This window comes from Pelodiscus sinensis, chromosome 13 (assembly GCF_049634645.1).
Source record: "Pelodiscus sinensis isolate JC-2024 chromosome 13, ASM4963464v1, whole genome shotgun sequence".
Classification (NCBI taxonomy): domain Eukaryota; kingdom Metazoa; phylum Chordata; order Testudines; family Trionychidae; genus Pelodiscus; species Pelodiscus sinensis.
Window position 1 is genome coordinate 29,086,193 of NC_134723.1, and position 23,496 is coordinate 29,109,688.

Here is a 23,496-nt window from a genome sequence, read left to right on the forward strand (position 1 = left end):
CTGCCTCCAGTGTAGCTTTTCTGTCAGATTAGAGAGAATAAGCAGTGTAGCTTTATGGTTAGAGAAGTGGACAGAAAGTCACCTTTCTTGCTGACTTACCATATGAGTTTTGAGCAAGTTATTTTTTCTCTCTGTACCTCAGTTTACCTATCTGCAGTGGGGATATTAATCTCTATACTAGAGGATAGCTGTACAATCTTTGTGCATTGTGAAATGTAAAGTACATTGGGATCCTCATGTGAAAGGCACTGTATAGGTTGCAAAGTATTGTATGTTAGTGTTCTGTCACAACACAGGAAAAGTGGCAGGTTAGCCGTTTTTGCAGTCAAAATGTACTTAAAAACATCACGAAAAACACTGCTTGGCACACAGCTTTTACCTTGAATTTTACTTCTGATTCAGAACAGGTTTCAAATGTGACAAAGAACTTGGATTTGAGATGGAGAGGGTCTGTTTGCTGGTAAACTTTGGAGGGTAGACTAGACCAGGCCTTAACTAATTTGTACAGTGCTTGTCCCAAAATGTTTCTGATCTTAATTATGAGCTTTGGTGCAACTGTAATACAAATAATAAAAATATATCCTAGCACCTCTTCTAGAGGGATCTCAATCGACGTGCAGTACCGAGCATAGAGATAATGTGTGCAGGGCAAACAGAGCAGCTGTTATACCACTGCAGTTGGTGATGGGTAACATTAAGACTATGAACCGGTTCAGCTGAAAGAGGGAACGATACTGGCATGCTTGTTTTACTCTGGGGGAAAAAAAGCCATGGGATCATTAACTTCCACCTGCACAGTTTCTAGAAATGGACAGAATCTGATGTTGATCAGATGTCTTATCTGAAGTGCAGCACCTATCTACCATTGGACACTAGCGATAACCAAGTTTTGTTATGGCGTTAGAATCCATAGAATGTGATTTTCAGAAGCTCTGAGCACAAACTGTTAAAATGAGACTCTGCTTTTCTACTTTTGCTACTGCATCACCCACTGAGCCATAGTGACACAGAAATTACTATGACTTCTTGTGTCTCCTCCAACAATTTATGGTTTTGTTCCTAGTACTCAGCAGTGACCTGCAATTGGTTGCAAAAGTTCTGTCTGGCCAGTAGCCTGCTCCATAGGAAAGGGCTGCTCCATCCCTTGACCACATATGGGATATTGAGAGATTATTACAGTAATATCTTTTAATGGACATATCACTGCAAAGCAGAATTGTTACATTGTGCCCAACCTTTCGGTAACAGATACATAATGGTATGGTCTCTGATAAGGTCTGACGTGATTTTTGCTGTTATTTAAGGTGAGAGGGGAATAGATGGGCCAAAGGGTGAACCAGGATACCCAGGAAGCATTGGAATAGATGGGCCTAAAGGTGTCCCAGGGGACCGTGGCCGAGAAGGACTACCAGGTATGGCAATGAGCAGCCATGGGTTTTGTAGGATGGCCAAAAATATACTGTGCTGTGTTAATTTTCATTGTTACAATGCTTGTTTTCAGGCCGCCCTGGAAGTGCTGGCTTTAGAGGAAATACAGGTCTCCCAGGTTCTCCAGGGCAGCCTGGACCAGTAGGATTCATCGGACTGCCTGGGATGGCAGGGCCAAAAGGTGCTTCTTTCTTTAACTTTCCAACTGGGGAAAAAGTCAAATCAAGAAGCTAGTGTGTTGGCTGAGCTGGGCAGGCTGTAGCAGACAGTGCCTTTTTGTGGGTCATTGTGCTTTAATAACTACAGCTCATTTCCTGATGGTGTCAGTGTTGGCTACAGCTCTTCAAAACCATAAGAATGCTGGCTGAAAAGAGACAGGTGACCATCTGATTTTTGAGGTTTGAGTCACAAGTAGGGTTTTGTTTCAGGCAAAACCACAAACGCAAGCGTCCATGAGAAAAGCTCTTTCTCATACATTAATATGACCTGTCTAGAGGAAACCAGAAGCACTAAATGTGTGTCAGTTTCATGTTTTATGCATGCACAGAGTTGCTTTGTCTTGTCCATTGCCTTCAGGTTATGTGCTGATACGCTACAAGCCATTGATTGTCCATTCAATCTTCTCTGTTATATCTCCTCAGGATTTCCTGGATTTCCTGGTTTAAATGGTCTGAACGGTTTGCCAGGCACAAAAGGGTCACCTGGAACACCGGGTAAAACAGATTTGCTTCTGAGGAAATGCAGGGGCTGGTGTATATTTAGAGGGGTGGGATTTGATTGATGTTGTATAGTTCATCACATAATGGCTGTTTTAGTCACGTTATGGATTTAATAGAAATAACAAGATAGCCACTTTATGCAGCTAGCATCAGAATTCTTACTAAGTGTGTGGGAGCAAATTCTGCTGCAATAATGAAGCATCAGCACTGAATTTCACACATGAAATTAGGAGCAGAATGTGGCCTGTGGAACACTTGTTTTCGGCAGCTGCCGTGGGGGTTTTAGGTTCTGCCTCAATGCTCGAACCATCCTGTAACAGCAAGGAAGTGAATTTGATTAAATTTTAGGTCTGGTTTAGCTCCTACTCTTTCACCAGGCTGGATGTTTGGTTAAGTTTTGGCTTAAAGATAACAAGTTATTGCATAGATCTCGATTACATTAGGCCTATTTTTGTAGCCATCATTCATGAAGGTAGTATTTGAGGTTGGTGGGCTTCCTCACATGAGTAAGAGCATGCAGATTAGGCCCTTAGTCTGCATTTAGGAATGTTCTGCTGAATTTTCATGTTTGATGGTAGTTTTACTAGTTTTTTTTTCTCAGTAATATTTTGACAAATCCAAGAGGTGGGAAAAGAGGCATATCGAGTCAGTGTCATCCCCAAAATCTGAACATTTTTTAAATGGTAACAGAAAAGCTAGATTTCTTACAGTTTAAAGTTAACTGGATAAATGAAAGAAACACAGTGTATTAATGGCCTCAAGCAATATTAAGACTGAACATAAAAACTCAAGTTTGTAAAAATCTCTCTAGTGCTGTCCATGTTTCCCTGACTTCAAAGTCTTCACTTTTGGGAAATAAACACTATTGCCTAATTTTTGAAGCACTCAACTGAATTGCATTTGATTTGATTTCTGATTTTCATGTTGGTTAGAACTGAAAGACTCTACTCTATTGGCCCTTGCCAAACACCCCAAGTGAAGCATCTCTCAGAGCCCGGCCTCTATCTGGTACCATCTCATGCTTCACTCCAGATCTTCTTGAGCAGCAGATGTTGATTTGACCCCCTCCATCTTAGAGACTGACGTCCTTTAGATAGTGGGTTCAACTCAGTATTGTATCTCCTGAAAGGAACGGCACAGAAGACACAGTCCGGGGGGATGGGAGGCAAAGTGACTTTCCCAGGCTGTCTATGGGCTTTGCTGGAACCCAGCGTCCTTGTTGCATCGAGCACATAGCACAATGCTCTTCTTAGGCTGGGAGAATTCTTCCCCGGCCACTTGGGTCTTATTTGCGTCCCTGGTGTATCACAGAGCACCATAGGAGAGATTGGCATTGGGACTATTTACAGCCCCAGTGATTTTTCTGAACTTCAGGCAGCCGTGGGGTGAATAGCTAATACTGCATATTTGACTGAACATGCAAACTAACTTACATTAAGCAGTGTTAAAAGGCTCTGCTGTCCTCTTTAAACATGTTTATTTAGGTCTGAGTGAAGTTGGATTGAATGGCCCTGCAGGGCTTCCTGGTCCTAAGGGTGAAGAAGGTTCCCCAGGCATTGGCCTAGGAGCACCAGGACTCCCTGGGCAGAAAGGATCATCAGGAGACATGGGTAAATAGTAGCAACTGTGGAAGCAAATGAATTGTATTGACTAGTAGAATGCATATAAGCTTGGGGCATCTGGGACTCTCTGTAGGGTCAGTGTGGTTTAATAATGGAAATGCACAGTCACAGAGATATGAAGGGATCATCAGTTTGTAGATCTGTAAAGGTGTGGTGGGGTCTAATGTATGACAGATGATTGATTGAAATAGTTCATGCAGCTTTTCTAGCTCTATGGCGGTGCTCTTGCATAATAGGAAAGGGAGGTTGTTCTTTCCTGGGAGTGGGAAAGGTGTATTGTTTGGGATAACATCCTATACCCATTGGCTGTGTCTAGACTGCATCCCTTTTTCATAAAAGGGCTGCAAATTAGACATATCGCAATTGCAAATGAAGCAGGGGATTTAAATCTCCCCCGCTTTATTAGCATAAAAATGGCTGCCATTTTTTTCCGGGTCGGAGCTTTGCCGGAAAAAAGAGTCAGTCTAGACGCAGATCTTTCGGAAAATAAAGCCTTTTCCGAAAGATCCCTTATCCCTCTTAAAATAAGGGATAAGGGATCTTTCGGAAAAGGCTTTATTTTCTGAAAGATCCACGTCTAGACTGGTGCTTTTTTCTGGCAAAGCTCCAAGCCGGAAAAAAGCAGCAGCCATTTTTATGCTAATAAAGCGGGGGAGATTTAAATCCCCTGCTTCATTTGCAATTGCGATATGTCTAATTTGCAGCCCTTTTACGGAAAAGGGATGCAGTCTAGACACAGCCATTAATTCTACCAATATTGATGTTACACTGTGCACATGGATCAGCCCTGATGATCAAACAGGGATGCGAGCATTGCCTGGTTGACTTTTTCATCTGTAATTCCAGGTCTTCCTGGTACCTTGGGTCTGCCTGGCTTACCAGGGTCTCCTGGCCTCTCTCTTCCTTCAAATATCCCTGGGAGACGTGGTGATCCTGGCCGTCCTGGAGTGGATGGTAATCCAGGTATGGAGACGAGAGCCCTCACTGTAGCTCATCTGTGTTATGTGCTCTGGAGTGGAATTAGCAAGGCTGACTGCCATTTGTATACATATTTCTGTGAACAGCTGAGATGGGGAAATTGGATTTCATGAGTAGTCAGTCTAATCCTTGATTAGAACAGAGACTGGGACTCGAGAGATCTGGGTTCTCTGTTCTTTGCTCGGCCACTCTGCTGGGGTAAATGGTTTTATCGCTCCATGCCTTGGTTTGTCCATCTGTACAATGGGGATAATAATACTGTGTTTATCCAACGTTGTAAAGCGCTTTGAGCTCCTTGGGCGACAGGTGGTATATATGTGCAAAAGAACCATTTCTCCTTAATCACTGGTATGATTGACAGGTGCCTTGCCCCAGACACCATCCTGGTACATGTTCCAATACACCGTACTGAAGCCTGACTCACTGTCTATTGTAATCTGATGGGATGGGAGCCCCCCTTCGCTTGCAGGTGGGGAACCAAAAGAAATGCTGGCTTGCCTAGGAACACAACAGTTTGTAGCAAGTCCTCCTGCCCCCGCTGAGCTGATGGTTATGGAGGGGAAATAATACTTTTTATGCCTATCAGACATCATCACCGGGAAACCCTGCTCCCATGCAGCCAAAGAATGAACAATGAGTATCCCTTAGGGAGACCAACTCACTCTGTTATAGAAACTGATTTTTCTCACCCATTTTCTTTCTAGGACCCCCAGGCCCTCCAGGTCCTCAAGGACCCTCTGGCCCAGCCTCCAATCAAGGTGATTCTGGTGTTCCCGGTTTCCCTGGAGATCCTGGTTTTCCAGGATTAAAGGGTGACATGGGATTCCCTGGTTCAACTGGAAATCCTGGAGCTTCGGGACTCAAAGGTATTTATGTCTAGAGTTTTGAAATTTTCCACTAGCACTATAAAGAGCTATCACATGTTGTTAGTATGACTGCTGTGAAATTGGCTCTGTTGTAAGTTGCTGAGGTTTGCTTTTTGTTCCACGAACAGAAGAAAGTAGGTTTTGCCAAAGCATTCCAATTTCACCTCTGGACAAATGTTAGGCCGGCTAGCTCTGAGCTCTTGAAAACCCCACCCTGTTTTTCCACTTCTCTTCATTATTTTAGGTAAAAGCTGCTGTGGGTTGGGATTGTTTATCCCCAGATCCACATACAGATCTCCCCTCCTTGGTGGGCCAGGAAAAGCTGTTTCCACAGCTCTTCTGCTATCCATACATCCTCTGGGCCTCACATAGGCCTCACTGTGGACTTGGGCAGAGACAGAGTGGTCTGGGGGAGTCAGTGGGTGCATGCAGGGCCAGCGGGAAAGCACATCTCCCTTCCCCTGGTCCTCCCCATTAGGAAGTGTAGCTCTAACGGTGCTATGGAGCTTGGGAGGCAGGAGAGAAAGGACACTGAAGATCAAAACTGTAGTGAGGGTACAAGGCCTCTGGCAGGCTCTCTGGATTGTGATTGGGCTCCAGAGCCAGTTTGTGAGGGCAGATCTTGCTTCCCCCTTGAAGGATTGTCAGTGGGGAGGAATTTCACATGGGGAAGATTCCACCTCCCTAGAATCCCCTCCCGTGGATTTTTCCAGTAGAGGGAATTATTTGTAATGATTTCAGATTAAGTGCAAGATTCCCTGCTGATAATGTGGAGGTTTTCGCAAAGCTGCCCTGTGGATGTGGCAGTCAGTTCTGGGAATCAAAATTGACAAAGTGCTCCCTAACAGTGTGTAGTTCAGAACCACACGTCTGCCTTGCTCGCCATCAGTACATCTGCCAGGATTTCAGTTGGGTACAGAACTGCGGGTTAATTTTCAGGGTCCATTACTCTTTGCTCTGTATCTTCTCAGGTGTGAAGGCTGAGCCAGGCTTTATGGGGATGCCAGGTAAAGACGGGCTGCCAGGGGATCCCGGGATTCCTGGGCTGAAAGGCGAAACTGGCCGTCGGGGTAAGCACAAGATAATTTTGGGAGCTGTGTTGCACTTGCAAAAGGCTTGTGGGTGGAAGTGAGAGGGAGCACATTTAGTGGGTTTCTGTTATTTTGGACTTGTTCCTTTTTTTTCCACCCAAGTATAAAGCCCGAGCTTTTAAGTGAGATGGATGTAAACCAGCAACCCAGCTCCAAACACTCCCAGAATATGGGGAAGTTTGGAACTAGTCTTAAGTTTGATACTTAATATATATATATCTTAATGTTTTCTCTGTGGAGACAATGTCTTGAAGAAACTGGAACTCTCTCAGGGTGTGTCTAGACTACTGAGTTTTGTCGACAAAAGTGGACTTTTGTTGACAAAACTATACCAGCGTCTACACTACCGCTGAGTTCTGTCGACATAACGTCGACAGAACTCAGCAGTTTTGTTGACGCTGGTAAACCTCATTTTACGAGGCATAACACCTTCTGTCGACAGAGTTCTGTCGACAGAAGGTGTTATTGCATGTAGGGTTGTGTCTAGACTACAGGGTTCTGTCGACAAAGCAGCTTGCTTTGTCGACAGAACTCAATGTGTCTGGACACTCTTTGTCGACAGAAGTTTTGTCGACAGTATCTGTCGACAAAACCCGGTAGTCTAGACGTACCCTCAGTTTCTCTGTTGATCTTTCTGTCGATCTCTGTCTCTCCTGCAGGGGAAGAGGGAATTATTATTTCTTCTCCGGGTCCTCAATTACTTATATTTGTAGCCAAAAAATAAAAAAGAGGCAGGGATTTAGGGCAATTAGGGACTTTTAACAAGAGCTTTGGAAGTCATGGGAATATACCCAAAGCTAACATACTGGGCATTCTCCAGTTGAACTACATCCTTTATTAGTAGATTATCCTATGTGTGCACTTTGTGGGGTGCTTATGGTGCCATTTGTGATGTGGACAGGTTTCCCTGGCCAACCAGGCGCTCCAGGCCTAACACCAAAACCAGAAGAAATCATAGTTCCTCCAGGGCTACCTGGTCTGCCAGGAATTGATGGTGTCCCTGGCTTCGCTGGAGATCGTGGTTTTCAGGGACCTCTGGGGAAGCAAGGTAAAGAGCATCATGTTAAACAAATGAAACTGCAATGTTGGATTTCTTGGGTTCATAGGAAGCTAGTTTGTAAATTGTGCTGTCAAAGGTCATAGGCTTTTCTTTAGGACCTTTGTAAAGGAAGTGACCACAGCTTATCTTTTTTTTTTTTTATTAGAAAAATTTATTTTTTAAATTGCATTCATGGAATTTGATTTGCATTAGAGTCATAGAATTGAAAGCAGCTGTCATGATGCAGTTTGCATGACAGCAGCACAGATCTTGCGGCAGACCTCATCACTCTGAGAATGCGATTGTGCTCACCTAAAATATTGTAACTGGCATTGCTTTAGGAACCTAATTTTGTATTGTTGTAATTTTGCCATTGACCCCCACTGGGTACAGGGTCAGTTCTTATATACCCACTACTGAATTTTCCTGGTCATTTGGGGAAATAATTAGAGCTTGATTTTAAATATTAACACAATTGCTTACTGTGTGCAAGCTCCTGGAGAGACAGAATCCCATTAGGTGTCTGTTCTTGCCCCCGCACATCGGCCTAAAAAACAAAATTACAATATTAAACAGAGACCTCAAGTGTTCATCCTATTGAATTTTAGAGCAGGCGGGAGAGGGGAATTGAGATTCAAATCCCTGGATCCAAACTTTTCATTATGTAACTCTGGATCGGATGCGATCCAAAATTGGAGGCCCATTTTCTGGTTTAGTTGTGGCTGAAATCAATCCAGCTGCTTCCGTAAATTTTTAGCTCAAAATTGTGGCAGTCTTATGAGAGCAAGTAACTTTTTTTCTGTTTCCAATGGCAGAAATCTTGAGCCATCAGATGAGAATAAGTACGTTTTACTGGCATCATACCCAGACCAGAGTGCAAGTGCTGCTTTGGCTTCACATGCAAATCCACTGGAGCAAGCCTGACCCAGATCTGAACACACTCTCTTCTGTTCACTTGTAATGCTTTGAACATGTTGTACACATCATGGCACAGATCACATTGAATTACTGTGCCAAGCTCTTTGTTTGTAACGAGGATTTAAGCTTTCAGCATTGCTAGTTATGACACTTCCCTCTGTTGATGCCAGGAGTGAAGGTTTTTATGTGAGGAGTACATTAAATAATAATAATTACATTTAATTACAGGTCCAAAAGGTCTGCTGGGCAGATCAGGTCAGGTGGGACGTCCTGGTTTACCTGGGCCAGTTGGCGTAGTTGGGGATCCAGGACTCCCAGGTATTCCAGGGCCACAAGGACTGGAAGGTAATTTTATTCGCTCTTCTGGTATTTTGTGAGTCCTAAATCAGCAAGGTTCCAGTTGACCTCCGAATGCAGAGATGCCACCCAAAGCCACAGATGTCACAGAGAATCTACGTTTAGATTTTAAAAAGGAAGAATCCATGTAGTGCCCAGGGTCTTGTGCCTTGTGTCTGCATTGGTGTGACTGTTGCATTAGTGAGACAATTGGGAGTCCATTCCCCCACCACAGCATGCTCTGGTGTATGCGATTGCTGTCTGTCACAGCTGCTGATTCATTGCACGGGACAGTGGATATCTTTCCAGCTGTAATGACTAGGGAGTCAGTCATCAGCAGGGTTTGGTAGTTCAGGAGCAGGGCATTCGCTATACAGGCAGTCCCCGAGTTACGCGGATCCGACTTATGTCGGATCCGCAGTTACGAACGGGGATTTTCTCGCCCCGGAGGACTGGAGCGGCGGGACGCCTGGTCCCGCCGCCCGCCTCCTCCAGGGCAAGAAAAGCTGCTCCCCATCTCCCTGGTCTGCTGGGGGAGCCAGCAGACCAGGGAGACGGGGAGCAAAGCGGCGGAGGACCCGGGCTGGACCCGTGGCGCTTCCAGCTGATCTGGAAGCGACGCGGGTCCGGCCTGGGTCCTCCGCAGCTTTGCTCAGTGTCTCCCTGGTCTGCAGACCAGGGAGATGCTGAGCAAAGCCGCGGAGGACCCGGGCCGGACCACGGCACTGATCTGGAAGTGCCACGGTCTGGCCCGGGTCCTCCGCCACTTTGCTCCGCGTCTCCCTGGTCTGCTGGGGGGGGATGCAGCTAGTGCCCCCCCTCCCAGCAGACCAGGGAGACGTGGAGCAAAGCCCGGGGCCTGTGGTAGAGCAGGTGGGGCGGTGCCGGTTGGTCCCGCAGCACCGCTCCTTGGCGCCAGTGGACCAACCCGGCAGCACCCCAGCTGTTCTGCCCCAGGAATCCTGATTCAGCCGCTGGTGATCAGTTTCAGCAGCAGCTGAATCAGGACACCTGGGGCAGAGCAGCTGGGGTGCTGCTGGGTTGGTCCAGTAGCTCCGAGGAGCGGCCACGCTACTGGACCAACCCAGCAGCACCCGAGCTGCTCTGCCCCAGGCGTCCCCAAGTCAGCCTCTGCTGAAACTGACCAGAGGCTGACTACAGGAAGCCCGAGGCAGAGTTGCTCTGCCCCGGGCTTCCTGGAATCAGCTGCTGATCAGTTTCAGCAGCAGCTGACTTGGGGACGCCTGGGGTTCTTAAGTTGAATCTGTATGTAAGTCGGAACTGGTGTCCAGACTGATCAGTTTCAGCAGCGGCTGAATCTGGATGCCAGTTCCGACTTACATACAGATTCAACTTAAGAACAAACCTACAGTCCCTATCTTGTACGTAACCCGGGGACTGCCTGTATAGTTTGAAAAGGAGCGACTCAGAGAGATGAGATGTGCTTGGAGTGGGATGGTGAATGAGAGGCACATCCTTGTACTTGACAGAATCAGGGCACGTCTTCACTCGCTGAGCTGGAGATTCACCTTCTGGCATTCGATGTAGTGGGTCTAGTTAAGACCCGTAAATCAACTGCTGAGGGCAGCTCTAGTGGGCGCTTGTACTCTTTGCATTTGCGGGGAGTGAGGAAAGCTGATAGGAGCATTTGCTCCTGTCAGCCTCCCGCTGTGGAGACGGTGCCAAGCTCGGCTGAAGGCAAGCCAATTCCGGACACTAATTTTACATAGCTGGAGTTGCGTACCTTAAGCCAACCTTCCAGGTCTAGTGTAGACCTGGCCTCAGAGTGTCTGGGGTTTGTTCCTGGCTCTATCACAGACTTGCCCTATAACCTGGGAAATGCTACTAAGCCTCCATGCCATCAGGGTGAAGCTCCACCACCCACAGCACTAGTGTAGGAATTAGCATGTGCCTGGAGGACCTTACTCAGGGCAAGGCAGAAGTATTGTATTATGAACCACAGTTGCTAGTGCCTGCATCCCATGGTTATTGGATGAGACAGAGATAATGGTATTACAGAATTCTGTAATAAATGGTACAGAAAAGTGACTCAATACTGTGGTGGACTGATTGGCTTTAAGAATCCACCAGACCTATTGGATCACACGGCGCCCATCAGTATTTGGGCTTTACGTTGTTTGCAGTTGGGACAGAAGTGAAATGGATGCCTAAGTCCAAGGATGAATGTGGAAAGTCAGCTAACTTAAGCACATGACTGACTTTTCTCTCCCAGGTGCCTCTGGAAAGCCGGGCCCGTTCGGTTTGCCTGGAATGCCGGGTCGGAGTGTAGGCGTTGGATACACTTTGGTGAAACACAGCCAGTCTGAGCAGATCCCGCCATGCCCAATTGGAATGAATAAGCTCTGGGAGGGTTACAGCTTGCTGTATGTGGAAGGGCAGGAAAAGGCGCACAACCAGGATCTCGGTAAGTCAAAAAGTCTCAGGCCAAATTCCACTCCCCTGTATACCAAACCCAGCCCCCACTGGTTTGTAAGAGATGTGTGTCTGAGGGTGAAATACAACTGAGGGTGCAGTGACACTTGGCACTTGCTTATCATCAGTGCATGGTCTCGACTAGCTCTTCCCTTTTGGCAGCAACTGGATGTGCCCTTTGTTCTCTCCATTCCCCCCCTAGGTTTTGCTGGCTCCTGCTTGCCTCGCTTCAGCACCATGCCATTTATTTACTGCAACATCTATGAGGTGTGCTACTATGCCAGCCGAAATGACAAATCCTACTGGCTCTCCACCACTGCTCCCATCCCCATGATGCCAGTGAGCAGTCTGGAGATCCCTCAGTATATCAGTCGCTGCTCAGTGTGTGAAGCCCCTTCCCAGGCTATTGCAGTACATAGTCAGGACATCACCATCCCCCAGTGTCCGGAGGGCTGGCGCAGCCTGTGGATTGGATACTCTTTCTTAATGGTAAGAAAACCCACTTGTTAATGCAAAGACAGTTTTAATATTAGCAGTTCATCATTGATGCTGCCACTAAGTTTGCTAGTTTTAATAGTTGCATCCAAGGAACTGAAAGCTGCACAGTGAACTGACCTAAGAAGTTCCTTGTGTAGTACCAGCAGGTCTCGTATAACTTGGCAGTTCTTTTGCCATTTTGCTAACTTCTCACGTGTATCGGTAACATTTATGGTAGAGTGGAAGAAACAGACACTTCCATGCTACCAAATTGACTAATGGCCCTTAGCAATTGATTCCTTTAAACACTGAAACAGCTAATTAAGTCTAGAGTGGTGAGATGGGTGAAATCATTTCTTTTATTGGACCAACTTCTGTTGGCTTGATAAGCTTTTGAGCTTATGCCAAGCTCTTCTTCTGCTTTTCCCACGCCTATGAGCTCAAAGGCATGTCTTTTTCACCACTAGAAGTTGAGCCAATAAAAGAGATGACCTCGCCTACCTTATCTCTCTAATCTCCTGAGGCCAACATGGCTACAATGCTGCAATTAAACTATAGCACCGACTTAATCCTTTCTCCCTGCTGCATAGGTTTTCCCCTATTGTTCTACAATGAGATTTCCTAGTAGCTCATTAAAGTTTGATTCTAAAAACAGACGGGTGAGATGTTTTATAGTCTCTGCTTTCAGATTTGCTTACTTTATAAATGAAAAGCTGCTTTTTTATGTTACTAGAATCCTGTATTTAACCAAGTGCTTGTGTTCTTGTGCTTCCCCTGGAGGTCTCATGGATGAGCAGTTTAGATTTTCCTGTTTTGTTCACTGCAACAGATATATCCTTGGGAGTCCTTGTGTAACTGCCTGTTTCCTTCTTTTGAAACTCATATTAAATCACCATGTTCATTCTAGCACACTGCAGCTGGTGCAGAAGGCGGAGGTCAGTCCCTTGTCTCGCCCGGCTCTTGCCTCGAGGATTTCCGGGCTACTCCTTTCATTGAATGCAATGGTGCCAGAGGAACCTGCCATTACTTTGCAAACAAATACAGCTTCTGGCTGACGACAGTCGAACGCACGCAGCAGTTTGTCAGTGCTCCTTCCTCAGAAACTCTGAAAGCAGGACAGCTCCGAACACGAGTCAGCCGTTGCCAAGTGTGCATGAAGAACTTGTAGCAAAACAACTCAAACAAATAAAACTTTCCTACGTAAAAATTTAAACCACATTCAATGGAAGAAGAAATATCCACAAACCACCAGCAAGATAGCCTTATGTGTATATAAGTTACAACAGCCAGAACACTACTAAATTAGTAGTAGATCCATGAGAAATGGGACTTGACACAGAAGGAAGGAGGGGGAGACTACAGTTCTAAGCCTCTGCATTTTGTGGAACATGGTGCTACGTTTTGCTTTCGTGTCTTCCTATTCCTGGCTACCTCAGAAAGTCTCTGTGCCTTTCTCATTCAGATTGCAGAGTGATGAGCGTTCCATATTGTATCACCCACCCCTTTTACACACTCATCTGTAGCCAATGCTAGATTTGCTTAAATAAGTTTGTGCTTCACTGATTAGTTGTCTTTGCAGAACGCATTTGGCATGGCTTAGGAGAATAAGCCTGGATTAGATGAGAAAATACGTAACGAAGTGGATTTTCAGTAGAAAAGGAATTTAACTCTAAACTAATTAAAACAAATCCCTGCATCAGAGGTGCTCAAACTATTAAGCGTTAGACTGAAAAATGGCTTCACTGAGAAGTTCTCTTAAAGATGAGCTCATTTGGGGGGGAGGGGGTTTAAGAAATTGGCATTATTTTTGGCTTCAGTGATGCACAAGCAAGTTGGAGCCCAATTCAGATCAGCTGTAACTGATTTTGAGTTACCCCAGTGAAAAAAATGTGGGTCTCTACTTGAACTTAAAGCCATTTTCATTCTGCAGCATTGCTTTATCACTATGGAAATGTGCTCTGTGTAAGCACGCAGTGAAAGGAGTGTACTGTAGCCATTTCTGAACTCCGGAATAATTTCATTAATATGTACATATGAAACCATCTTTCCGAGGTAGCCTTGGGATGGGGTTTTTTTGTAAAGTAAAAAATTGTGTATATTTTAAACTGTAGAAGCCTTATTATTTAGCATTCAAGTATATGGAAACACAAAAGTAAGCAGTTGATAGATGTACATTTTTTACTGCTAAAAAAATCACCTGTATTGTATTCTTCAACTAGTTAAAAATAAATTACTGTATTTCTAATGCACTGTTAAATATTCACATAATTCCTTCACACTATGATTACAATCAGTGATACTCAACTTCTCTTTTCTCATATATTCTAAGGGAAAGCCATAAATACATCTGTGTTGTGAATTAGTTAATTAAGTCTAAAGGTATTAATTTCAGCTTCTTTCTACTGTGAGGTTGAAAATGCCTGTGTATATCTGCATTTTAGAGAATCTGAAGTAATTGTAAATTTAACAAAACTTTACTTGAAAGACAAAACTCTATAGGAAGTTGCTACTGATCCAGGACAAAAACCTTATTCTCAGTTAATCACTTTTCTTTCTGATTGGCTCAGTCCAGCAGGGTATATTTGAGCACACAAGATAGATTCATTGATTTGAAAGCTTAAGAGTGGTCATGATCAGGGGACCCTTATGTTGTCGAGTCCTGTTACAGTTAATATCTTGCAATCAACTCTTTATTTTTGGTAGCCTTTTTCTGCTTCCAAAATATCAGTTGCCATTTTGAATTATTCAACAACCATCTCAAAGATTTTTTCACTCTAAAAATTCATGCTGTGTCCATGTCAGATAACTGATCTGTATTTTAATTGGGACTGCTCTGGTAAGTTGCATGGTATTTACTCCCTCTCTTTCCAGTTACTGCCCAAGACACTTTTCCGTGAAGCCTATAAACTTCAGATTTCACCTGAGTTGTGTTTATGTACTAATGAAAGATAATAGGAGGGCAATTAAGAGTGAACTGGGCATGACATATCTCTAGCTTCATTGCTCAGTCTCCTAACAGATCCTCCTTTAGAATGTAAGCTCTTCAGAGCACAGACTGCATTTTCATTTTTGTTTGGAAGGCACCAAACACAGCTATGATCTTAAATACTAGTTGGGAAGTTTAAAAAAAAAAAAGAGAGAGAGAGAGAAACAGCATGGGGTGTCATCTCTTTTTGTTTATATTCAGTTTCCAAACTGTGGTTAATAAAGGTAAACAAGACATCAAATGTTGTTTTGGGTAATTATTTATGTTTGAAAGTCATGTTTTCACAATCCTAAAATGCTGAGCATCAGTATCTCACTTCATCTGGGTTTTGCAAGTACTCAACGCATTTCTTGATGAGGCTCAGTATTCTCATCTATTTGTGAAAAATGAAATTAGGAGATTTTCATTTTCACTGCACTACAACAGCAGGCTTCATGCACATGGGGATTGTATTTTAGGAAACATAAAATGTGACTCGTTAATAAATTAAAACCCTTGTGCTTAATAGGGATGGAAGCGACTAGTTGAATAAGTGTGAGCTTATCGAATAGTCGAGTAGTGACTTGTCTAGTCGCTTTCCCCTCCTCCCTTGCTGCCTCTACTAGAGAGAGGCAGCAAGGGAGGGGAGTAGTAGCCGGTGTGGGGGGTAGATGGCTTAAAAGCCAGTTCCCCTCAGCACTGTTTCTGCAGGGGAGGCCGAGGCACAGCGGGGAACACCATGAGCAGGGACTCAAGCAGCCCCCACTCGTACCAAGTTCTGACTGTTGCGCTTCTAGTTTTGAAATGTAGCAAGAGCCCCCATGGTTTGCCCCATGTCCTCCACTGCTCTCCTGCCTTTTAAATGTAGTAAGAAACGCGGGCGGCTCTTACTACATTTTAAAGGCTGAGGCGCAGCCAGGGTAGTGAGTGCCCCACCTCCTCCTTTATCGACTAATCTAAGTAGTCAATGGAAATTGCATTGACTATTCTATTAACTGATGAATCTAAATTTAACATCTGTAGTGCTTAATATTGCTGAACCTTTGTTCTCAGCTACCACAAATATCCTCAGGTTAAATAAATCACATAATTCTACTAGGGATTTGTAGATCTAAGGTATTTTTATCAAAATAGACAAAGGTAACAAAGGCAGAACTAGGGACATTAAATAAGTGTGTGTGTGTGTGTGTGTGTGTGTGTGTGTCTCATCAGTTTGGGATAACCTTGTTTTATATTACAGTCTATGCAAACAAATTCACAAACTATAGTAAGTAGCCTATGAAAAGCTTAAGAAATTTATTCGATGCACCGATAAAGTGCTGTTACAGAGAAACTTGTGTAAATATTTTTTAAAATAAATAAGATAAAGTTAAAACAAACCACTTGTGACATCTTGTTTTATATTTGAAACAAAAATCATCAACGTAAGTTTTAAGGTCAAGGTGAAATATGTCAACTATAGCAGTGATTCTGATCTATATCAACTATTGAATCTCCTGTTTATTTTAGGTCTCCCAGAAACAGGAAGGCTATTGCAAGTTTATACATTAGACATAGTTCCTTTTACAGAAACATTTTTTTAATAAAAAGTGTGATTGCTCGGATACATGTTAAAATATTTAACAAGGAAACAATGTTCTCCTGATCCAGTTGATCTTTTAAACAAGATGATGAATTTTATTCCTATGACACAGTCCACAGAAGGGAATAGAAATAAATATCCTCCCTTAACTCAATGCCATTTTGCTTTCTTTAAGAACTACACAATTGCATATGGGAGCAAGAATATCCATTGAGCTATTCCCGTCTTCAAAGGTAGAGCCCAGTGATATAACACAGTCTTTAATATATTGTTTTTGCCTTTATCTCAAAAGGTCCATTTGTCTTCAAATAAGATGCATGCTGGAAGCAGAAATTCCCTTTAAGTGTCTGACAATGAGATCTTTTCTTCTCTTTCCACCCAGGGAATATCTTGTTAAAACTGTCACTGTCTTGAGTTTTGGGCGCTGCTATGGTTTTGCACTCTGTCAATAATTTCAGGCACTTGTGGGCTAGAATGGCCATTTGTGTAAAGTCAATGCAATGTGCTCAACGCAGAAGAATCACCATAGCTTCCTTCATACACTCAAGATTTCAAATTCTTCTTCTACCTCAAAGAGTGTATCAGTAGATTCAATAAGTTCTGCCAACAAAAATGAAAACAGTATTAAATTCTGAATAGGCATACCTATTGCTTTTCACTTTTGAACACTTTTTAGAGCAAGATATTTTGTATGCTGGAAATCATATTTACCCTTTTGTAGACAAGTCTGCTATCAATATTAAAGAATTGATTAGCTCAGGGGTGGCCAAATCCGTTACAGATGAAGAGCCGCGTTTGGTCGAGCAAAAAAAGGGGGGGGGCAGCTGCAGCCCTTTTAAGACCAGACATTGCCCTTTTAAGGGCGTCCATTTTGAAGTCTGCACCAGCGTCAGACCGAAACACGCTGCTCCTTTCAGAGCCGCGGGTGCGGGAGCTGCAATTTTTTCTTTGAAGAGCCAGATGCAGCTCGCAAGCCGTGGGTTGGCCACCTCTGGATTAGGCATACACATTGGGCATACAAGAGACTTGGTAAAGTGCTCCATCTGTGATTATTTCTCCTATCATAAAGAGTGGAATACATTGCTGCCCTGTAGTCCACTCAAGTAAATACTCTACCTGCTCCTGTTGTTGTCACTTCTGGTTTTGCTGGAGGTTTGAATGGAGGCCAATGGGCTGGATGATTTTTTACTAACTCAAACATCCGAAGACTCTGCTGCTTTAGAATTTCCTGAGGATAAAGCACTTTTTTAAAAAATATATTAATGGAACATCCAACAACAGATCTACTTGACTGGTCAGTTAAACCAGTCACAAGATGCACTGAAAGAAAAGAAAACCCACACACATATGAAATGGAATCCGGTTAAACCTTGTGTGCAACCTTCATTAAAAGTTATAATTTTATAGATCAACATATAGTAAATTTCTTCCATCAGAAACATGCCTGGAAGACACATCTCTCAAGCTCTACCACAAATTGTCAGTCATGTTATAATTAGCTCTGATGGCCACACAAGCTAAAAATTTTTATTATGTTCAGCAAAGTGGCACTGAGAACACAAAATATATTCCTACCTTTGAAATTATCAAAGAAATTACTCCTAATTAGATCCTTACAACTAAATTGACTATTGAGTGATAACAGCAGAAGAAAACACAGCCATTCCAAAATATAATGGATTTTGAAGGACAAATTTTGATCTGAGATGACTGAAACCAAATTCCACTGTACCTCAGTCTAGTGGATTTCTTCTATCCTGGTTTTTTAATGGGTTTACAAACTACTTTCCTAAGGAAACCATCAACTGGTTTTAGGAATAAATATTTTCTAGGGCTTGAAGTCACTTTGCCTTCAGTTTGCTATTACTTCCCACAATAAGTTAAGACCATGCACAATGTTAGCATTGTCCTGCAAGGGGCCAAGCACTACCTGTAGGGTGCACAACACACTTAGCTCCTATGACTTCAAGGGATCCAGCCCCTTATAGAATCAGGCAGAAGTCACTCAGTATAGCAAATTTCTAAAAGGCATGAGTATTTAATAATACATCACTATTAAATGGCAATAGAAAGTCTCGGAAAGTAACTAGCCAACACAGAGCTAAAACTATTGGTAATTCAGTAAGAATTGGCTTTTTAAAAATGTGTCTTTAACAGCTTAATAGATTACATCAAATAGTTTACTTCCACTTTCCAAATGGTAGGGGGACATGGTTTTCAAAGTGATATATATAATCTTTGCTTAACATTTTTCTTCCTTTATATATTTTCTATATAACCTATTTAGACACTGTCCACTGACAGTGTATTTATGAGAAGTTTTCATTTGTTGGTAAAATATGTGTCTAACCTGATCCAGACTAAATTAAAATATTCCTTTATTACCTTTTGTACAAGACTACACCAGTTATCAAAGTCTTTTTCTTCTTTACAAAAGAAGCCCTGAAGGGGGGGAAAACAAAAATAATTTTTCTTCTGTAAGTTATATGCAATATTAGCAAATAATGCAGAATTAAGCCACTTTCTGTGGCAGCACAAACTATCATCATGTATAAGACACAAAATATGTATCAGACTAAGGGGCAGATCCTGAACTGGTATAAAGCAGAAGGCACAAGTGAAAAAATGCCTTTCCCTTTTTCCCTCTCCTGTTTATTGGTCTTATCTATGCAGATTATAAACTCGTTAGGGTAATGACTGTCTTATATATTTGAACAGTGCTTACAGCAAAATCTCAATATGAGGCCAGTAGGTTCTACCAGAATGCAAATAATTGCAGCTCTACTGAAATCAATAGGGCCATACACATCCAGCTGCAAGTTGAAGGCTGCCACTGAGGATGAACTGCCATATACTGGACACTTTCAAGAGAGTGGCTGTATTGTGGATATTTCTCTTGGTTATATTACTGAATGGACCAGATGATTGTGCTTTTTCATGGTTTGAACATTTGCATAGTTAAATGTTACTCACTAAGGGTATGTCTATACATCAGTGTTAAATTCAAAGTAAGCTATGCAACTTGAACTTAATTGCGTAGTTTAAGTCAAAATAGCTTATTTCGAAATTAGGAGCATCTATACAGCACTTATTTCAAAATAGAGCACTCTTCCTCTGACTTCCCTTACTCCTCATACAATGAAGTTTACAGAAGTTGGAGTAAGAAGCCTGTTGTTTTGAATTTATTTTGAAATAACGGGCTTGCTGTGTAGACATGCAATACGTTATTTTGGAATAACTGAAGTTATTCTGAAATAAAGCTACTGTGTAGACGTAGCCTAAAAGCAGATATTTCTCTGATAAAAGTGACATTATTAATAATATATGTTTATATTATCTTTCATTCAGGAGCTCAAAATACTTTACTAACATTGGGCCAATTCTGATCTTACACAGAGGAGGAGAATGAAGAGTAATCTTACTGATGTCAACAGTATGTGGAATGAGACAAAAATTAGCATCATTAAGCACTGTAATATTCCTGTGAAGTATCCTGGACTGTAACTACTATTAGATTGGTAAACTGAGACAAAAGGGAGAGAAAGTAACTTGCACAGAAGCCAGGAAATCTGATTCAATTCCCTGCTTCAGCCACTGCACTAAATGACTCTGAAAAATGTGGAGGCTTCTCTATTCCTAAAAATAATTAGTCATCACATTCAAATATCCACTTTTCTACTGGAGGTAACACTAATCTAATCTCAGAAAAATTATTGTATAATTACCAATTAGGATAATTTATGCATATGAGGAATCTTTTTGAGTCATTCATGATTCTGCTAAAATAAATGCAAAACTCCTCTTATCAGTACTTAAGTGCTGTTTTATAATAATAGATCATGCCACATTTCTTTCTAACACTTACTAATGCTACAGAGGGATCCAAATTCATGATCTCCATTCGATGTGGGGCCTGCTGGCAATGGAAACTCTTGTCATCAACCATGCCATTTTCCTCCAAATCTACAAAAACCTGAGTGGTGTGAGGGTCCAAATAGATCAGCTCATTTCCTGTGCAGATAAATGATATTTATCACTTTTAATAGTTTGTAATATCACTTCAACTGGACTTATAAGATAGAATTTAGATCATCATAATTAAGACTGATCAGATTTTTGTCTATTTTGCAAATAGGAACTTCAGGAAGGGCACTGCATTGTGGTACCATATCTGATACAGCTTCTTGGGGTGATTTATAAGCTTTTTACTTTGACTTTCATTTTCCTTTGTTTCCTAAACAAAACATTTAATTTTTTAAATATAAATTCTGCCATTCTAGGGTCACAGGACACATGATGACCACAAATGTAATCTAGAACTCAGTTAGGTGTTCAACATTGTTTCATATTAGGATCGCTGAGAAATGGAAACTATGAGGATGGAATAAAAATACCACAGGTTTTATAAAAAAAATGGGTCTTATAGGTCATAAATATAGAGCAATTATTCATAATAAATAAAATGGGGTGAAGTTTCAAAAAAGATCTGTCTAGCATGGAATATTACAATAGGTGACAAAGGAAAGGCAAGTGATAACATACATTTATCAAGGCTAACATTAAAAGACAAATTTAATGAAGTTAGAAAAGTGAGCAGAAATCAAGAAAATGAGCTATAATTGGAAAACGATGAGTTGTATCACTTGAAGAAAAAAACAAAACGTAGCGCTAAAGATTAGAAAACAATACAGGACTGCATACTAGTGAGATCTGTCTAATAGTTTGGCCAAATATTATTAAACTAGACTTTCCTATCACATTACTCTTGCTGATGTTGTTACTTATTTCCATACCCAGCTTCGCTCTACCTTTCCCATAAAAGATCATGGTGCATTATTCTAGAGCAGGGATGGCCAAGATGAAGAGCCAAAATAGTGGTGGATACAGCACAAAGAGCCAAGAGGAAAAAGTTGTGGAGCAAAAAAAAAAAAAAAAAGTCCCAACCACCGCCCTTTTAAGAACAGAGCAGGTATTGCCCTTTTAAAGGCAGCCATTTTGAAGTCTGCATGGGATGCCATGACTCCAGTTCTGTCTCTTCCAGACAGAAACATGCTGCCCCTTTCAGAGCCGCGGGAGCTGCAATGTTTTCTTTGAAGAGCCGCATGCGGCTCATGAGCTGCGGGTTGGCCACCCATGTTCTAGAGTTATCTAATTATCCATTTCTCCTGCTCGTCTTACCTCTTTCCTTTAGTACATTTCTTAGTGGCTTTAGTTTTAAACTTCCTGATGTTTCTTCAGAACAGATCCAGTTCCTTAGCCCATCAACTTATCTGTAATTAATTTTTCCTTACCTAAAAATCCTATGAAATAGTAGGCATTATTTGGTTTCCCTCCTAATGCCCCCAAAGACTGTGGCATCTTAAAACATTCCTAGAGATTCAAAGGGGAAAAATGAAATTTTAGTTGTCCTGTATCTTGGTATCACAGATATCTAAATTGTTTTTAAATGACATGCAGCATTTCAATCATTTCAGAGACAGCAACTTACTTTAAAAGCATCAATATAAATTGGATTGATGTGATTTATCCCCAGTCGTAGAGGTATAATAAGCAAGAGAGGTTTCCAGCCTGAGCAAAACCCTGCTGTGTTCTTGTTTCGATGGAGAGCACTTCTGAGGGAGTGTGTGCTGCCATGGGCACCACTGCTGCTCTGAGAAGGGGACCAACACATTTTCTCTGGGGGAGCAAGGAGGGAAGACTTGTCAATGCACTAAGGACTAGATTATAAATATTTCAAACCAATGGAAAATTGAGATGCTTTTTCAGAGAGCTTTTGTATAGAAGGCATCAGCTTTTTAAGGAGGGCAGTCTGTACATTGTGGCTGTATAATTACAATGAGTAATCCAAGGAGAGGAATACAAGGATACATTAGGGCTCAGAGAGATGAGTAGGAGATTATAAACATAGCTTCCTCTAGTAAATTAAGCAAACACCATTTAGAACTGTAGGCTCCTTCAGGCAAAGATACCTCTTGCTAGAGAAGGGGATAAGGCGATGCATAGTACTGAGTACCCCAAGAACTGATGCATGCTAACCGTAGTTCTTAATTATTATCCTACCTACGGCCCAAAATGCATTTTGTTTATGACTTCATTTTCTGAGGGTACTTAGACAAATCAGACTCTCTAATTAAAAAGTGAGAACCAACGTTGTAACTTACTGATATCTTCAATGACCACCGTGTTGTCCATAGATACGTAAACTGCTAAGGAATTCCATTCATCAAATAAAGCAAGCTTTCTGGAAAATAATAAAAGGTAGTTAGCGAGAATGTGAATTGTCATTCAGAAGCCAAAAGCATAGCTTGGCACTCAATGCTATTAGATGGCTTTTGAATAAATATATAAATAACAACTGCATGTCAAAAAAAAGCATTCATTGTGCTTTTTATAAATCCAAATATAATTATGATGTAGAAAAGAATCATAGAGAAACATAAAGGTGAAATAACTTGTGTGGTATGAAAAATGTCTTGGCTGATTGCCAATGGTAAAGCAATCTAACTCTGCATCTGTGTTGTTGTTATTATTAATATTACAGTAAAACTCGGATGGTCCGGCACTCCTGATGGTCCGGCACCATCAGGAACCTGGAAGTGCTCCGGGCAGCCGGACCATTGGAGCTGCTCTACCCCCAGCTTCCCAGATTCAGCCGCTGCTAAAACTGACCAGCAGCTGAATCGGGAAAGCCGGGGGCAGAGCAGCTGGAGTACTGCCGGGTAGGTCCCATAGCGCTGCCCCTCGGGGCTGCGGGACCAACCCAGCAGCACCCCAGCTGTCCCCGATTCAGCCGCTGCTGATACTGACCAGCGGCTGACTCCGGGAAGCCCGAGGCAGAGCTGCTCTGCCTCGGGCTTCCCGGAGTCAGCCGCTGGTCAGTATCAGCAGCGTCTGACTTGGGGACACCTGAGGCAGAGAAGCTGGGGTGCTGCCGGGTTGGTCCAGTAGCACCGAGGAGCAGCGCTGCGGGACCAACCCAGCAGCACCCCAGCTGCTCTGCCCCAGGCATCTGCAAGAGCAGCTGGGGTGCTGCCGGGTTGGT

General features: G+C 42.6%; 2 protein-coding genes across 9 annotated transcripts in view; one reads left to right on the top strand and one right to left on the bottom strand.

Annotated features, from left to right (window-relative positions):
* The window catches only part of COL4A6 (collagen type IV alpha 6 chain), a 232,683-nt gene extending 217,549 nt beyond the window's left edge, over window positions 1–15,134 (top strand). For all 5 annotated transcript variants that reach the window (XM_075940942.1, XM_075940946.1, XM_075940945.1 and 2 more), the window contains 12 exons: window positions 1,305–1,412; window positions 1,502–1,609; window positions 2,070–2,141; window positions 3,632–3,757; window positions 4,616–4,732; window positions 5,452–5,613; window positions 6,585–6,683; window positions 7,606–7,752; window positions 8,890–9,006; window positions 11,231–11,422; window positions 11,633–11,919; window positions 12,815–15,134. In XM_075940942.1, coding sequence (XP_075797057.1) covers window positions 1,305–1,412; window positions 1,502–1,609; window positions 2,070–2,141; window positions 3,632–3,757; window positions 4,616–4,732; window positions 5,452–5,613; window positions 6,585–6,683; window positions 7,606–7,752; window positions 8,890–9,006; window positions 11,231–11,422; window positions 11,633–11,919; window positions 12,815–13,075 — 1,796 coding nt within the window. In that variant the 3' untranslated portion in view covers window positions 13,076–15,134. The remainder of the gene's footprint in view (window positions 1–1,304; window positions 1,413–1,501; window positions 1,610–2,069; window positions 2,142–3,631; window positions 3,758–4,615; window positions 4,733–5,451; window positions 5,614–6,584; window positions 6,684–7,605; window positions 7,753–8,889; window positions 9,007–11,230; window positions 11,423–11,632; window positions 11,920–12,814) is intronic.
* Window positions 15,135–16,144: 1,010 nt separating this feature from the next.
* The window catches only part of ATG4A (autophagy related 4A cysteine peptidase), a 31,119-nt gene continuing 23,767 nt past the window's right edge, over window positions 16,145–23,496 (bottom strand). For 3 of the 4 annotated variants that reach the window (XM_075940950.1, XM_075940948.1, XM_075940951.1), the window contains 7 exons: window positions 22,616–22,695; window positions 21,943–22,130; window positions 21,746–21,824; window positions 20,320–20,465; window positions 18,840–18,896; window positions 17,571–17,682; window positions 16,145–17,054 (listed from right to left, as the gene is read on the bottom strand). In XM_075940950.1, the coding sequence (XP_075797065.1) occupies window positions 16,990–17,054; window positions 17,571–17,682; window positions 18,840–18,896; window positions 20,320–20,465; window positions 21,746–21,824; window positions 21,943–22,130; window positions 22,616–22,695 (727 nt within the window). In that variant the 3' untranslated portion in view covers window positions 16,145–16,989. The remainder of the gene's footprint in view (window positions 17,055–17,570; window positions 17,683–18,839; window positions 18,897–20,319; window positions 20,466–21,745; window positions 21,825–21,942; window positions 22,131–22,615; window positions 22,696–23,496) is intronic. The other variant, XM_075940949.1, reaches the window with a different exon arrangement.